Source organism: Podarcis cretensis (genome assembly GCF_951804945.1).
Source record: "Podarcis cretensis genome assembly, chromosome: 11".
NCBI lineage: Eukaryota > Metazoa > Chordata > Lepidosauria > Squamata > Lacertidae > Podarcis > Podarcis cretensis.
Genome location: NC_137180.1, coordinates 50,340,861 through 50,358,464, shown reverse-complemented (window position 1 = coordinate 50,358,464; position 17,604 = coordinate 50,340,861). Strand labels below are relative to the sequence as shown.

Sequence of the window (17,604 nt, the reverse complement as noted above, 5' to 3'; positions counted from 1 at the left end):
ACAAACCCCTCCATATATAAAAAGTTAAATATCAGACATGGTTTCTAGCTGAGCTTTCCTTCTGATATATGTTACCTCTGTGTAAGCAGGATGGCAAAAAAAGGAAAACAAAGGCTCCTCAAAAGAGGACACAGATTTGCATAAAAACTGTTTGTGCAACTTATCTGTTTAGATGCTAGTTTAGGGGGGAAAATTGTAATTTAAATAACAGTAAAGGGGAAAACTGTGACTAGGTGCCAGGCGTGGAATATCCCCTCCTCCCCCGGTAGCCTCAGAGTAAAGATGAACAAACAGTTCGTATTTTATGGCTTTTTATTCAGTCACCTGGTTGCAAGACAAAAGATCCAGGTCTCCACGCATAGGGGATGTTGGCTACTCTGAGTCCCTCCTCTTCCGTCTCCCACAACATCCTGGAAACTTACAGGAAGCCACAGGAGTCACAGCCTCTGCTCTTGAATGCGGAGGGACCTGCAAGCCCTTGGTCCAGGAGGGTCTCCCATATTGTCCAGGGAGGTCTCTCCTGTCTGCTCTCTAACTTCCCCCTCCTCCTCCTCTAAGGTAAAGGTAAAGGTACCCCTGCCCGTACGGGCCAGTCTTGACAGACTCTGGGGTTGTGCGCCCATCTCACTTAAGAGGCCAGGGTCCAGCGCTGTCCGGAGACACTTCCGGGTCACGTGGCCAGCGTGACATCGCTGCTCTGGCCAGAGCCAGAGCCAGAGCCAGAGCCGCACACGGAAACGCCATTTACCTTCCCGCTGTTAAGCGGTCCCTATTTATCTACTTGCACCCGGAGGTGCTTTCGAACTGCTAGGTTGGCAGGCGCTGGGACCGAGCAGCGGGAGCGCACCCCGCCGCAGGGATTCGAACCACCGACCTTTCGATCGGCAAGCCCTAGGCGCTGAGGCTTTAACCCACAGCGCCACCTGCGTCCCCCTCCTCCTCTACTATCACGTAATTAGGCAATTCCTCATTCAGCTGTACGTCATCCCTGTCTCCCTCTCCTCCTGGAGACAGGGAGGGAGAAACTTCCCACTCCTCCTCTTCTGAGATTAGCCGATCAGAGCGAGGGCTCGTTTCCCATTCCTCCTGTTCAGTCCAGTCACTGGCACCAGGTATCCTGTGTGCTTGCCCAGTTTCCTATCCAAGTTGACATGCAATTCTCCCTATATTGTGACACACACACACACACACACACACACACACACACACACACAGTCATACCTCAGGTTGAATGTGCTTCAGGTTGAGTGCTTTCGGGTTGCGCTCCGCGGCAAACCGGAAGTAACAGAGCATGTTACTTCCGGCTTTCACCGCTCGCGCATGCGTAGATGCTCAAAATGACATCAAGCGCATGTGCAGAAGTGGCAAAACACGACCCATGCATGCGCAGATGCGCCGTCGCATCTTACATTCTATTCAGGATGCAAACGGGGCTCCGGAACAGATCCCGTTTGCATTCCGAGGTACCACTCTGTGTGTGTGTGTGTGTGTGTGTGTGTGTGTATATACAGTGGTGCCTCACAAGACGAAATTAATCCGTTCCGTGAGGCTCTTCGCATAGCGGTTTTTTCGTCTTGCGAAGCAAGCCCATTGACAGCTTAGCGGATTAGCGCTATTAGCGGTTTAGCGGCTTTTAGCGTATCAGCTGATAAGCGGCTTAGGGCTTAGGAAAAGGGGGGGGGGAACCCCGCAGGAACTCGCAAGACATTTTCGTCTTGCGAAGCAAGCCCATAGGGAAATTCGTTTTGTGAAGCGCCTCCAAAACGGAAAACCCTTTCGTCTAGCGGGTTTTCCGTCTTGCGAGGCGTTCGTCTTGCGGGGCACCACTGTATATATCTCAGACTTGGACAGGACAGAAGTCCAAATGGAGAACACTTTCAAATAGAGGACTGTGCTCTGACAGTGCATCAAGTAGAGATGTGTCTTCTTTAAAGTAGGACATATGGCTAGTCTAGTGTAGAGATGGGTTTTCCCTTGGGAGGGGCTTTCAAACATGTACCACTGCCGGTCTGAAGTGGTACAGTCCAAGAATACTTTTACCATTCAACCTTTAGACTGGGGCAAGGTATAAGGCAGCTGAATGTGGCATCTCGTGAACAAAATGAGTCAAAAGAACAGAACTTGACAGTTTCCTCTTCTTCCTTTCCTTAAATGGAAAAGGAAACTGAAATTAACACAACCACAAATGACTTTTCAGCTGATTCCAAGAAGAGGTGAGAGGGTGTGGTGGGCTGGGAATCACATTGTGGCTTTTAAAACACACATGGAAACCTGTGTCTTTCTCATAGGCTCAGAAACAACACTGAACCTGAACACAGATTTGTAGAAAAAGAAGAAGAAAAAAGATAGCGACTGTCATTTTGGATTTTTCTTAAGCAACCGGGCTATTTTGTTTCAGCTCAGTCCTGAGCATGAGAGAGATACACACAACCAGAAAGAATAGAAGCAAAAATTGCCCCCATAGCTGGATTTAAGACTCCAATAAGGAGCAGCATCTTCCACCAATATATCTATGCCTTTGAACGGTATCAAATCCAAAAACAGCAACATCTGCACTCCAGATTTGCACAGCTGGATGTACTCTTCTAAGCCATCTGCAGATGATTGCATTCTTCCTGTAAAAATAGTACAAAATCTTTGAAGCTCGTAAGTTTAGACAGAGACCCCCCTTTGAGTAGAAATGAGCCCAAGCTAGGAGCATGCAATTGATCCACATTATCCCAAGTCCTTTGTGGTTACCAGAATCCCTGGGAATAAATATATTAATATAGGTTGTTCAGATGGAGTAATGCATGAAGATCATATTGTAAAAACTACCCCAATATCTTTCTTATTTCCTATTATGTGTGGGTTAGGTGGGTGTTGAATGGATGTTAAATTGTCTAGATTTTCTCATTCTATGTGTTTGAGTATTTTCATCGTTCTGGATTATTATTCTGTGTTTCATATTCTCCACCAGAAAGAAAAACAGCAAGACATTAAGAGTGAGAACCTAACCTTTGCTCCTTCAGTGCTCACTTTCTAAATGAATGGAATTTATGCAGGTACTGCATGGAACATCTTTATGGCCGTGGGAGTGAACATTCTATTTCACAACACGAGAATACAAAATAAGACAAAAACAAACCAATAACGGCCCCTCCCACAAAACATGGGTTGAACCTAACCAGTGGCGTAGCATGGGGGGTGCAGGGGGGGCCGGCCGCACCGGGTGCAACATCTGGGGGTTAGGGTTAGGGGTAGGGTTAGGGGGCACAAATCCACGGGTTAGGGGGCGCAAATTACTTACCTTGCCCCGGGTGCTGACAACCCACGCTACGCCACTGAACCTAACCATAGTTAGTCTGGAGCTCAGACAAACTGAATTGTGGTTAACCACAAGTGGAAGCTTCCCATCTTGGTGTCTTGGCTGTGTAGGTGGCTAAGTTGGGGAGTATGCGAGTCCAAGGCCTGTAGCGGTTCAGGCACGTCACACTAAACCATGGTTTATTTTGATGAATGAATGTATTCATTGTCTGTTTACCTAACCTCAGTGAGAAAACAGTGACAGTAAGCAAGGAGAAGGTGTCTCTGCTTGTCTTGCCCCCTCTCTTTTGGTACCTGCATAGGTTGACTTCAGAGGAAGATGGCAAGGGAAGGGACAGGGGCGAAAGTGACCAAATGGTGGTGGACTCATTTGGGGAGAATTCAGCACTGCCCTACACCAGAAGTCCCCACACCAGCCAAGGCCAGGTGATGCCACATGGTTTGGTCCCTAGTGCAAAAGGCACGTCCTAGTTCAGACAATTGGATTGCAGGCTTGGCTGGTGAAGGGAGGATGGCGATGCCAAAAAGTATTTCTCAATCTGGTGCTCTCCTGATGTTTTGGACTACAACTCCCATCATCCCTGACCATTGACCACACTGACTAGAGTTGGTGGGGCCTGTAGCTGAAGATATCTGAACAGGGCTGGGAACGGCTGACGTAAAAGCACATATCCTCTGCCATAAGTGGTAGAAATGATACATGAATGAGCATATGTCTGCAGGATAATTCAGACCATAAATTTCCTTGCCACTTATCAGAATAAGATTGGGCACACAGACTACTGTGAGGTACTTTGGTGTGACCTCGCAATCTCTCCAGCCTATAAGGCAAGCAAAACATTACAAACTTACAGCACATTTTAAATCAACACATATAAAGAACAAATACCTACAGAAATAGTAAGCGTCATGTTTATTTTCAAAAAACCACTAAAAAAATGGGGTGAGGGGGAAGAGAAGGATTTGCTGAGATGCCGATTTACATAAAGGGGGCAAAGCAAGTTTTGGAAAATGTACTCTATTTCCTATTATTGCACTTCTCTTATTACAACAAGGCATTTTAAAAATGTTCGCAACATGAATGATATATTTATATAAATAATGGTGTCAATATACAATATCATACAATCGTGTGTTACACTTAAAAAACACACACACACAAACACCCCACACAAATGTAGATAAAAATTGTGGTCTCTTTCCCCGCAGAAAACAGATGAGGTGATAAACCTGTGCCTAGATGGGACTATTTCAGATCATGGCTGGGTGGGGAATCACACTGCCAAATGCCTCAAAAACCTCTGTAAGTAGAAAAACAAGGTGTCAGGGAGATGACTAGGCTAGCACACTTCTTGCTTGACATCTACATTTCTATCTGCAGGGAATATTTTTGTATGGAAGAGCGATCAGTCATACGACCTTCCCAGCTGCAGTCTAAAGCGGTAGAATCAAGAAATAGGTTTGCTATCTCATTTGTTGCTTTGTGTGACCAGGCCTGTGATTTTGGTTTCTTACATCTTTCACCTTTATTTTCATGTACTGCACAAATCAATTTTGTTATCTTTGTAAAAGATGAAGATTTGTAGCATCTGATTAATTCTTTCCTTGCGAAACTGGTTCATCAGAAGGCAGGTTTCTTATGACATGAAGAATGTGTATTCCACACAGCTTCTGAGAAATAATGAAATACTCATTTCAGTTTGCTTGAATTGGGGGGGGGGGGACATCCAGAGATTTTTACGATCCATCAAAAAGTATTATTATGACATCAAGTTAAAAACTCAACAGTAATAAGTCATTTATATCTAGAACAAGTTAATGGATCAGCATAGAAATTCAATTAATCATAACTTTTAAATCGCAGTCAGCATTTTATTATGTAATCCTCTGTTTAGTGTAGGCTTTTATATAACAGACAGGAAATGCAAGATGGTATGTAAACAGTTTGACTATTTTCTGAGTAATGCTCTTGAAATCGCTCATACTCCCAAAGAAACGTTTCCAAAATTACAAGATATTGTGCCTCAATTTCTGGATGAACATCAAATTCCTGTTGGTGAAACCTCATATGTAACACCTTCCTAATTTAAATGCATATCGATTATGGAGGAGGTGTTTGAATAAACCTTAAGGGCTGAGGTGGGGGAAAGTGACAATTCTGAGAAGAAGCCCATTGCAATGGTTTAGCCGTTTGGAAAATATCAATAGCGTAAAATCTGTATCTCCAGATCTCCTAGGTTCCATCTCTTTGGCATCTCCTCTGCTTAACAAGCAGACATTGTCAAGGAAATGGAAGGCAGGCACCTGATTGGAGCAGAAGGTGGTGTCAAGAGATTGGGGTTACTCAATGGGGCCTGGGAGTGACAGGAAGATGACAGAAGGGCATAGGAGACTGAAGAGAGGCAATAAGAAGATCTGCAATATTTCTACAACATCCTTGCTAATGCAACTTGCTGCCTCTTTGCTAGTCATCACATATGTACGCCAGACCATAATAAGGGACCAGATCCCTGGTATGCTTTCTATATAAATAGGGATGCTAACAATGTTCACCAAGCAGTGTGTAAGATTTACAACTTGCACAGAGCTCTCCCTGAGGCTGGCTTGGTTTCATTTTGCTTCAAGGGGAATGAAATTAAGCTCTACTCAAAGTCTATTTTCCGCCTCAAGAGTTGTAACAGAGAAAACATGCAAGATTCGAATGCATCGCCTGCCTGATGCCATTCTGGCAAACGTATGTATTCAGATAAATACATAAAATAAAACCACACAGAGTAAGGCTGGAATGGCCTGAGACAGACTCTCTCTCCCACCACAAATACTGAAGATGTTTGTATTTTTAAAAGAAAGAATGAAGCATTGTCTCCTTCTGGAATTTTGACTCTATATCCCCTGACATTGACACAGCGATTTAAGGCAATCCCTGATGCTAACACAGCAAATTAAAGAGCAAACTATTATTTAATAAATTTGATTTCCAGTATTATTTATATGCCGTCTTTCAGGGCAAAGGCTTCCCCAAACTAATTTCTCAAGGAAATTATGTTGACACCTGTGTATTTTTCAACCGCACCTGCTATCTATACATTAAAGCAGGGGTCAGCAAACATTTTCAGCAGGGGGCCGGTCCACTGTCCCTCAGACCTTGTGGGGGGCCAGACTATATTTTCAAAAAGAAAAAAAAAACAAATTCCTATGCCCCACAAATAACCCAGGGATGCATTTTAAATAAAAGGACAGATTCTACTCATGTAAAAACACGCTGATTCCCAGACTGTCTGCGAGCCGGGCTTAGAAGGCGATTGGGCCGGATCCAGCCCCCAAGCCTTAGTTTGCCTACCCATGCATTAAAGACTATCTCAATCTCACATGTTTGATCAAAATTATCTGTCAGAATAACATGTGCTTTAACTATGGATTAAATACGTAGCATCAGCGCATGTGATGCTCTGAGGAGTGTTATTTTTTTTAGAGAATTTCAAACTACACACCTGTCATAAAAATTCATGGGTGGTGGAGGAGGAACCCCAACAACTGGTGGACATGAATAGGGTGCCCATATCCAGTTCAATGAACCCCGGTGAGCACTGTGAAGTAGTGACAGATACAGCCACATCACTTGCTCGACTGGGGAAACAAGATTTAAGTGCCTTCACAGTATCTGTTTCAACAAATGCAGCAATTGTGCTTATAGATGTATAGAAAACCACTCAAAACCAATGCTTCAGAACATAAGCAGCAGAAAATACGGTCACTCAGAATTTACAGGTGAATTTACACCCGCAATGCAAACTCTTTCTTGTCTTTTGTTTCCTTCTGATTATCCAAACTCTGGGGGCCTATCCTTCCGGTGACTTCACCCCAGAAAGTACTTGTTAATGCAATTCTTTTTGCTTTATTTTTTAAAAAATGTGATTATATGGAACATGGAATGAGTAACAGTTTTTGTTAGCCTGGGGGATGCTTTCCTTTCTGGGCCGCCTTCTGCGGGCCACATGCAAAGTCCTGGGCAATGCAGAGGCAAATGAGAGGCTATTAGCATTCAAGGACTCATTCCAGCCAGGCAAAAACATTCCAGTCAGGGCCAGTAGGGGAGTGTAGCTGGGGATGGGTTGTGGCCTGAGGAGATTCCCAAGGGCCAGACAGAGAGAGGCTCTGAGGGCCACATACAGGGCTGAGTTTTCCCATCCTTGATAAGGAGGAAATTTACCATGGCGGGAGTTCCAATTCTTCCGAAAACCAGACCATCTACTTTCTAGCTATCTAATTAGAGGCCAATAGGTTTGAAAACTAGGATCATAAACTCTGAATACTGAAAGAATACAATTTATGGTGTGTTCTTCTAGAAAACCACCAATTGTCTGGAGAACATTTTCTCCCTTGACATATTGCTTTCTGTGGCTTTCTCCAGTGTGAATTGAGTTATAGCGGATTAATCCTAAGAGTTGAATGCATTCATATAAGTATTCAGAACCACCAAGAATTCTCACCTCTATGTTGGGGAAAAAACCCACACCACACTTGCAGTTCTGGTTTTAACCCAGTTGTTCTTTGCTTTTTTCATTGTTTGTCTTTATGTTGTTGTTTTTGAAAACTCTATAAATGCATCTTTTTTTAAAAAAAAATTATACGCTTGCTTCAAGCCATTTTGAGGAGGAACACTCAAAGAAACACCACTTAAAAGAACAGGGAGATTGTCTCAAACATTCTCCCGTTTTTAATAGACAAATGCTTGACCCACAAGTCAGCTGAAATCAAAACAACATGGTACAGCTACAAAATCCCTGTTGCCACAAAAAACAGGGCAGGTTTCATCTGTTAGGGTGCTATTTGACTAAGTTTTAGTCAGAGTACACCCACTATCATAAACATAGCTAAATTAAGCCCAGTCATTTCAGTGGGCCTACCCTTGAGGAAAACTTAGTTGAATACCACCCCCTAGCTTGCTAAGTGTAAAAATACCCAGGACAGAAACACAATTCACCATCTTGACTTTTTTAAAACATTACCCAAACTTGCTAAAGTACTGTACGCTTTCCCAATAAATAGTTTACCAGTTATAAAAGTTGTGTTGTGTGTTGTTCATCGAGCACTGAGTGAAACTCCAGCAGCTTAGCAAGGAAAGTGAGGCAGAGATTGTCACTTAAGCTTGAGATGCCTTCATGGCTTGCGGCTCCCATATGAACATATGGAACTTCCTCATACCAAAATCAGATTGTTGGTCCATATAGCCCCAGCACTGCTTGCTCGGACTGGCAGCAACTCCCCAGGGTCCCAGGCACAGTTGTCCAGAGACTGTGGCACCCAAAATCCTTGGAACTGGCAAATGCCAGCAACTGAATCTGGAAGCTAAACTATGTGTTTCACTTATTTCCTTACACACGAATGCCATGTCTTTCTTTAGACATGGAACCCAAGATGATGCTGTTGCTAGGTGGTCCTGCATCCAAGCAGTCCCCAGACCTGCTTAGCTGCAGTATGACAGTAGCTTCATGTGCCTTGAGACCGTATCCTGGTATTTCCTCAGAGAGCCACAGACTGTCTCCCTAGAGCACTGAAAACCATTTTTCCAAGTAATAGTTGGGTGGACCCAAAGGGGACATTTGAATCCTTTAACTGTAGCAAGAAGAAACCAGATACAAATCATATTGCAAATTGTACTCTGCCAAGCTTTCCCATGCAACCTATGCAAAGTACCGTTTATTGCACCATCTATGTAGTGAATCCAAAGTGCAGTAATTAATTGATAAAATGATAGGTTTGTTTCGCAGTCAAGCAACCTGACTTCCACCCATAGTCTACCCAGACGTGTGAGCTTGGTCGGGGGTTGTTCAGGCAATGCGGCAGCTGCACTCTGCACGTGCTCCGTGGCACTCTTTTTCGCTTCATGTAATCCCAGGCAGATCGGAGCTTGCGTTGAAAACAGATTCCAAGACTGATTTCAACAGCTTTGCTCCGGTGCAGCTCCAAACAGGTGACTGATGGAGCTGGTCTTGAGGAAGACAGGAAGGAGATTCAGATCAACAGAAGTCCATGTAGCCAATAATAATAATACTGGAGTTAGTGGTGGTGGAGGAAATGATGCCATTTATAAAACACTGGTGCATTCGCTGGGATACGTTCCTGGCTCACGTATCTTGATGTTCCTTGGCTGATTTTAGCAGTCTGACACAGAACAACGCCACTGAATCAACAAGGCTCAGCACTTGCAATGTGTTTGTAATGGTTCCATCGCACACAACCTGGAAGGGTGTGCCACAAAGGTAAGTTTAGATTAACAAGTTTCAACACCCATCATACTGGAGGCTGATGCTTTCTGATAAGCAATTGGACAGGTCCCTCCGGGACAGATTTAATGATGTTCCAAGCATCATAATGCATGAGTCCAAGTAAGGATTTCCCACCAATGGCCAGGATTTCATCGCCGGCTTCCAGTTTTCCTGCTTGTTCTGCAGCGCCACCTGTTGGGGGAAAGAAATGAAAGTTAGGACCAAGGAGCCGAAGCGCAGAAGAACCTCACATTCAAACACAATTCAGTTTTGATTTCCAAGACTCAGCTCTGCAGTAAAATTCCATTCCAATTTGCCCAATAGCAGAAGTTCACTGTGGTTCCAGAGACTATATTGGACTTCAGTTTCTGGCCATCATTCCTAAAACACTTCTAAAGTTGCAAAGTGTTCTGCAGTCCGCATCCACAGGAAACTTTCAAGGCTAGCCTCTTTTATCCTCAGTTTCCAAAGCTTGAGGACAGGGACTTGCCTAAGGCCAAGCAGGGAAAAGGGAGACAACTTTCAAGCTGGAGATGAACGAAAAATGTCCTGAGGACAGCAAAGAAGACCAGCCAGGATGGGGTGAGTAACTGAAAGGGTAAAAAGGTAAAGGTAAAGGGACTCCTGACCATTAGGTCCAGTCGTGACCGACTCTGGGGTTGTGGCGCTCATCTCGCTTTATTGGCCGAGGGAGCCGGCGTACAGCTTCCGGGTCATGTGGCCAGCATGACTAAGCCGCTTCTGGTGTACCAGAGCAGCGCACGGAAACACCGTTTACCTTCCCGCCGGAGCGGTACCTATTTATCTACTTGCACTTTGACATGCTTTCGAACTGCTAGGTTGGCAGGAGCAGGGACCAAGCAATGGGAGCTCACCCCGTCGCGGGGATTCGAACTGCCAACCTTCTAATCGGCAAGTCCTAGGCTCTGTGGTTTAACCCACAGCGCCACCCACGTCCCAACTGAAAGGGAAGGAGGACCAAAAATTCCAGCCTGTCCCTGCTTGAACATATCAACCTGCTTTTAGTTTGGTGCAGCTCTGCTTTGAGGTGAGTCAAAGCTGAAATGGCTTGCACCCACCTCACTCCTCCTCCCTGCCAGCTGTCAGGCCTGGTCACTCTTCCCTGACACCAGCCATCACCCGCTTCTCCAAGGAAGAAAATGTAGAAACAGGTTTAAAGAGACCAGTTATCTTGGCCCCCATGCCACCCTGGTGTCTCCCACCCCCAGGAAAGTTTACTGGCAGCTGCAGCAGATGGCGGTGCTTTGCTTTCATTTATATTTCTACTAGGGTGGTGCGGATTGCTGCAAAGCACTGGTTGAGGGTACAACTGCCCACTGTTGTTGTTTTTTTGCAGGTAGTACAGGTAATTCCACACCTCATTTCTTTCTCTGACTCAGCTGCTGATTTCCATGGATTATGTTATATCACTTAATTTCACAGAATCATAGAATTGTAGAGTTGGAAGGGACCCTGAGGGCAAAGTAATCCAATGCCCTACAATGCAGGAATCTCAGCTAAAGCATCCATGACAGATGGCCATGCGACCTCTGCTCACAAACTTCCAAGGAAAGAGAGTCCACAACATCTCGAGGGAAGTCTGTTCTGTGGCTTAGGGCCCTCGTATTTATGGGCTTAGGGCCCTCGTATTTATGGGACCGCCTCCCCTGGTATGCCCTGCAGAGGACCTTAAGGTCCATGAATAATCATAGTTTAGAGATCTCGGGCCCTAAGCTAGTCAGATTATCCTCCACCAGGGCCAGGGCCTTCTCAGTGATGGCTCCGACCTGGTGGCATGCTCTGTCCCATGAGACCAGGGTCCTGCAGGATTTAACTTCCTTCCGGAGGGCCTGTAAGACAAAGCTATTCCGCCTGGCTTTCAATCTGAATTTAGCCTGAACTTTTATTCCCCTTTCTTCCCTCCTCCTCTCCTTTTTATGAAGATTACCCACTCTGGGATCCCACAGCTAATTCTCCCCTGGCCTTCTCACTGGCCCAAATAGGACTAATTTAGCCAGCTAGCCCTGGTGATCATCTAATGTTTTTTGGATGGATTTCCCCCTAAACTGAACTTTGAATTTATTGTTATTCACGCTTTTATACTGTATTTTATGCTGTTTTTTGTTGTATCACAATTAAGTGTTTTAAATTTGTTGTTAGCCGCCCTGAGCCCGGTTTTCTGAACCGGGAAGGGCGGGGTATAAATAAAAAGTTATTTATTTATTATCAATATTAATATTAATATTAATATTAATATTAATATTAATATTAATATTAATATTAATATTAATATTATTATCTGATTGACGAATAAATCATATGCATGCCTACTCTACATTTGACTTCAGTGGGATTTACTCCCAAGTAAGTTTGTATGGGATTGCTGCACGTGTCAGTTTGTGTCACATGTCTGTCTGGAAACAAAAGCGGAGCCTCAGAGCAACCGTACGCAGCTGATTGCTGAAGGTATTGTTACTCCCCTCTAAAAAGAGAGGCAAGACTATGCCTACAGAAAAGAAAACAGAAACTTTGGAAAGCGGTTTTCCAAGTACCTTTAAAAATCCTCTTGATGAGCAAAGGTCTGTCTCCTGAGATTGAAGCTTTCCCCCCATCCAGGCTGAATCCCAAGCCAGCAGAAGTCTTCAGAAGTTCGACACAAATGGCTTCGCCCAGCTCTCCATTTGTACCTTTGGGGTGGAGGGAAACATGTAAAGAACATTAACTCTGCTTTGTTCTAATGTCCAAGTTTTGGGTTGCCACCAAGACAGGGAGGTCATGCCAAAAGGGAATGCATGAGGTAGTCTTTAACAAAGCAGCGCAAGTCTCCTTATTTCCCAGCCCCTTGGGAGGCATAAAAGATCATTCACAGTCTCTCATACCCTGTGTTATTTCCATTCCTTGGAATTGCGAAACTGCTGGATGCAACGTTGGGATTCTTTCTGGCAATTGGCATGGAGCTCCAGCTATTTTGCTGGAATGGTTTGATCTTGGATTGCAAGAATGTGTGTAAATCCAAATACTTTTGTCTCTGGGAGCGAGGCTCCAAAATGCTCATATTCACTACATTATTTGCAAACCGGCATCTGAGAGGCCTGATCTGATTTCCAGTTGGTCAAAGTGGAAACCGACCAGTTCAGCTCCACGTTGGTTTGACGAGGCCTGGAACTCCTAAGCAGCTATCGACCCGATTGTGAGAACATCTTAAAATGTGGTTTGGGTTCCAAAGAGTCCAAATTAAAACTCAAGTTTTTCACTTGCTCAATCCAAGTTCATAAATGCCCACCCCCAAAACCACTGGTTCTTCTTTGGTGTGAATTCATCCAGTTACTGTGCAACTGGCTCCAGGTTTTGGAGTAGGGCCTCGTGTAGACGCCCCTTATCGCCCACCATAGGTCTTCCTCCCCCGAAAACCTGGAGTATTTTTAATTACTACTAGCTGCTTGTTTGTCAGGCAGACAGCCAATGACAGACCCTCCAAGTGTCCCCATTTTCCAGAAACAGTCCCAGATTTACAGAAGTCATCCTGGTTTCTGATTTGACCCCAGAATGTCCCGCTTTTCCTTAAAAGGTAAAGGGACCCCTGATCATTAGGTCCAGTTGTGGCCGACTCTGGGGTTGCGGCACTCATCTTACTTTATTGGCCGAGGGAGCCGGCGTACAGCTTCTGGGTCATGTGGCCAGCATGACTAAGCCACTTCTGGCGAACCAGAGTGGCGCACGGAAACGCTGTTTACCTTCCCGCCAGAGCAGTACCTATTTATCTACTTGCACTTTGACGTGCTTTCGAACTGCTAGGTTGGCAGGAACAGGGACCGAGCAATGGGAGCTCACCCCGTTGCAGGGATTCAAACCGCCGACCTTCTGATCGGCAAGTCCTAGGCTCTGTGGTTTAACCCACAGCGCCACCCGCGTCCCCACTTTTCCTTAGGTTGTCCCTATTTTCATCAAAGAAATGTTGGGGGGGTATGGAGCTATCTGACCCCCCAAGCCATGGAGATAAGTAACCACAGAACATTTAGAAGACATCTGAGGGCAGCCCTGTATAGAGAAGGCTTTTAAAAAATAATAATAATGCTTCATTATGTTTTTGTATATGCCGGAAGCTGCCCAGAGTGGTTGGGGCGACCCAGTCAGTTGGATAGGTTACAAATAATTACATTATTATAATTATTATTATAAAAGGAAGTATGGGTGATCCCTAAGAGGTAAGCCAGGCATAGGTAAACTCGGCCCTCCAGATGTTTTGGAACTACAACTCCCATCATCTCTAGCTAACAGGACCAGTGGTCAGGGATGATGGGAATTGTAGTCTCAAAACATCTGGAGGGCCGGGTTTGCCTATGCCTGAGGTAAGCGAAGAGGCCAGCAGTTGGCATTGGTGAACCCTGCATTGAACCAACAGCGTACCTGTTGCTCTTCCTGCTGTTGCAGTTACTAAGGATTTCCTGCCAGGCGTTGAGGTTTCAGACCCGGCAGGAGACAGCTTTTCTCCGCCTCTCTCCTTCTTGATGACGACAACGGCGTATTTGTGGAGCCTGGCTTGGTGAAGAGCATTGAGCACATCCCCGTGCACAGAACCCGCAAGACAGATGCCGTTGATGGAAAGAATGTGGTCCCCTCGGTGGATGATTCCTTCCTGGGATGCCACCCCCTTTGAGAAAACCCGGTGGACCTTCAAGAAGATAACATTGCGGTGAAGGTCATCAGCCAAGTAAAAGAACTGTAAGTTGTTTAACACAGCAACTGATTGATTTGATAGAATGACTTGAACCCAAATAAATACGGACAGGGCTTCAGCAGAGGTGTCTTTTGGAGCTATTGGGAGGAAGTGTGAATTTAATAAACTGAATCTAATACTCTTTAGTAAGAAAAGCCAACCTTGGCATGTTCTTTTTCACCTCCTACATTGAGCTCAAACTTGCTAAACAAATATACAATTAATTCTCAGTCCCCCATTGTTTAAAATCTCCCAAATTAATAGCTAAATATGTAGCTAATAATCTACTTAGTCAAGGCTGGCAGTCCAGCTTAGTGCATAGAATTCCTAGTACAAGTATATGCAGACATCTCTGAAACAAGCAATGATGTTTTTAAAAACTTGCCAGCAGTGCTGACTCTGACTAAAGGTAAATCTAGCCTAGCATTGTGTCTCCAACGGCGGCAGGCAAGATGTCTCTGGGAAGATCACAAGCAAGCCATAACAGGGATAACCCTCCCCATCGCTGTGGGGCTATTTAATGGATTTATTTCTCGCGGCACGCTAGAAGGCGTTTTCCCATGGTGCATCGGTGTGCTGCCCCCAAACAGGGAATCACTTGGTTCCTTCCAGCTCTATGATTCTGTGTTGAGATTCCTGAATTGAAGGGGCGTTGGACTAGATGACCCCTGGGGTCCCTTCCCCAACTCTTACAATTTTATGATTCTGCTGGAATCATAAAAAAATATATCAGTGGGAGCCGATACCAGGGGCCCTGATCATTCAGATATGTGGTTTAAGGCTACCCCTGGCATTCCTCTTTGGCAACCTCGTGTGCATCAGGGTTTATTTGGCACCCGGGCCCATTTCCCTCTCTGATCGCATTAGCAGATGGTACTCAGAAATGATGCAAGCAGCCGTTCACAACAGGGCTTTATGGCTGATAAATGAGCACTTGATCTGATTTCCAGCTGGCTTTGCAACCCACTTATGAGAAAAGATGCAGTCACCACTTACGATGATTGATTTCTGTTCCAGGTCTACTCCTCCAGCAACGCTAAATCCCAGGCCAGACCCTTCCTCTTTATTCAAGACTACAAAGAGAACGTCTTCTTTGCTCTGACAAAAAAGACAAAAGAAGAAAAACGTCCTAAAGTTAAAAACTCGGGAGAAATATTCGCAAACGTGATGAGAACAGACCCATGTTTATAGAAGTTCTTCCTGGGTGATATATTTTTTTCCTTTTTGGAATTAGACTCTAAAGGGTTTTTTTTAAAAAAAAAATTGAAAATAGCTATAATTTCAAAATACTAAAGGAGTTCTGGAAAGACTGGGAAAGACATTCTGAGTTTATTTATGCTGCAAGGAAATCACAAAAAGTCAACTAAACCAGGATTCGGTTTGAGCTACGCCTTCTCAGGGGTTAACCCTAGAACCAAATTCTAGGCCCAGCCATGTTTTAACAATAAATGTGCAACAGGCCCTTCCAATGGCTTCCAGCCTTAATATTATGAAGATATTTTACTACTGCCAATTTTATTTGTTGTCTTAACTTTTAAAAACCATTGCAATTTCATAGTTGTGTTTCGTTTTAATTGTTCCACGGCTATTGGGTTGTATCCAATGGTGGCTTTGTCATAGCCCAGGAGCAAGGAACCGTCAGGCCACAGAGCCATTTCCTGGACTTATCCCTCACTGGTGACAATCCAAACAGGACCACAAAATTGCCAGCCTTGGATGCCTCTTTTGAGTGGTAGCTGAAAAGAGCATCGCGAGCACTCGGAATGAGAAGAAAAGAGGTGCTCCGTCACCTCTTTGCATCTGCCGCCCAAGGCGGATATCTCAATCTGCCTAATGGTAGGGTTGGCCATGGAGGAGGAAGCAGGAGATGCCTGGTTCCTTCTGATCACCTGGCCTCCTGGAAAGGGAAATTCTGCTCAGAGATTTCCAACCCCTTTGACTGGAAGGTTATGCACTTCCTCCTGGGACTGGCTTAAACCTGTTGGTACAGCAAGAATGGAGCCTGTGGTGTTCGTACGGAGCCCCCGGTCATCTCACGGACTATTGACCCGTACACCACTAATCCGCTGCCACCAACCAGGTCCTCCCTGGTAAATTCACTTTAGTCTCAGTCAGCTTTTCAATTAATAAAGAAGAGTGTATTTTATTTCAGACACAAACAAAACTTTTACAGCATTCCAAACGTTGTTGCTCTTTACTTTCTTAGTCTTATTTTCCTCTCTCTATCTCTTCTACCTCCCCGCACTCAAGAAATCACTGCCCTAACTGTCTCTCTATTACCAACTGCCTTTCCCAACCAGCCAACCCACGAAATCCAACCATCTACCCACCCACAACTCGCAACAAACTCCTCCCAGAACTAGTTTTATAGACCCACTGACTCCACCCCCCTGGGTCCTGTCTGTGCAACCCACTTAACTATTTCCCCTCCAGCACTCTCTCATATATGTTAACGTCACAGAGCCAATCACTGATTCCAGAGAGGTCCCAGTTTACAGGACGTGGCAGGACAGGAGGCCCCCAGCAAGCGGTATCTGCCTAACTGCGCCAACAGAGCTTTAGATGAATTTAGAAGTTGACGATCATCCTACTGTAGACTAAGCGCCAGTGCTACGGATTGCATAATGTTTTCCAGCCTTTGTGCCACTTTGGACTTAAGAGCAGATGTGAGAAAGTATGCAGACGCAGACCGTGTTCCAAGAAGCATTTCAGTTTCATAAATATTTGAGTTCTTGGATTTTACAAACCGGCATGAATAAATAATCTCTCTACAGATTCCATGTGAAAACACTTAAAAGTGCATTTGATTACTTTTGGCTGGGAACAAAACCCAGTCTTCGTATTTCTGCAAAACTCGCCAAACCCACCTGGCTCAGCTCAACTCGTGGGACTAGCAAGCTCTAACCAGGTACCGGAATAGAAGAAAGGAGTTCTGGGAGGTCTCCTTTCCCCAGGATTCCTCTTACCTGGACCTACAGCCCAGATCAGGGGCCTGAAGCCTACACAAGGGATACAGACTTGGAGGCAGATAGAAGTTGGGGCTGGGCTGACCACAATTGTGGTTGTTTTCAAAAGCTTGTGTACTCAGTTGAACCATTATTGCGCAACCATTATTGAGGTATTAAAGGCACCAGCAAGCAGACTTCTATGTAGCTTTATGCAAAGGTCTTGTGAAATTCTACCTCTGCAAATTACCAGGCCTGGAAAATTGCTAGTAGTCCAGTTATTTTCCCGATGTGGTAACTTAATATCTTACCAAGTGGGGTAAGTGAGGTGGCCACCCTCAGACAGGTGATTTGGGGTGACTTGAAA

The 17,604-nt window shown here is 44.9% G+C and overlaps 1 protein-coding gene across 4 annotated transcripts in view; it reads right to left on the bottom strand.

Moving 5' to 3' along the window:
- Positions 1-4,196: 4,196 nt before the first annotated feature.
- PDZD2 (PDZ domain containing 2) overlaps positions 4,197-17,604 on the bottom strand; it is a 251,641-nt gene continuing 238,233 nt past the window's right edge. For all 4 annotated transcript variants that reach the window (XM_079994649.1, XM_079994650.1, XM_079994652.1 and 1 more), the window contains 4 exons: positions 15,289-15,390; positions 13,983-14,247; positions 12,128-12,262; positions 4,197-9,767 (listed from right to left, as the gene is read on the bottom strand). In XM_079994649.1, the coding sequence (XP_079850775.1) occupies positions 9,601-9,767; positions 12,128-12,262; positions 13,983-14,247; positions 15,289-15,390 (669 nt within the window). In that variant the 3' untranslated portion in view covers positions 4,197-9,600. The remainder of the gene's footprint in view (positions 9,768-12,127; positions 12,263-13,982; positions 14,248-15,288; positions 15,391-17,604) is intronic.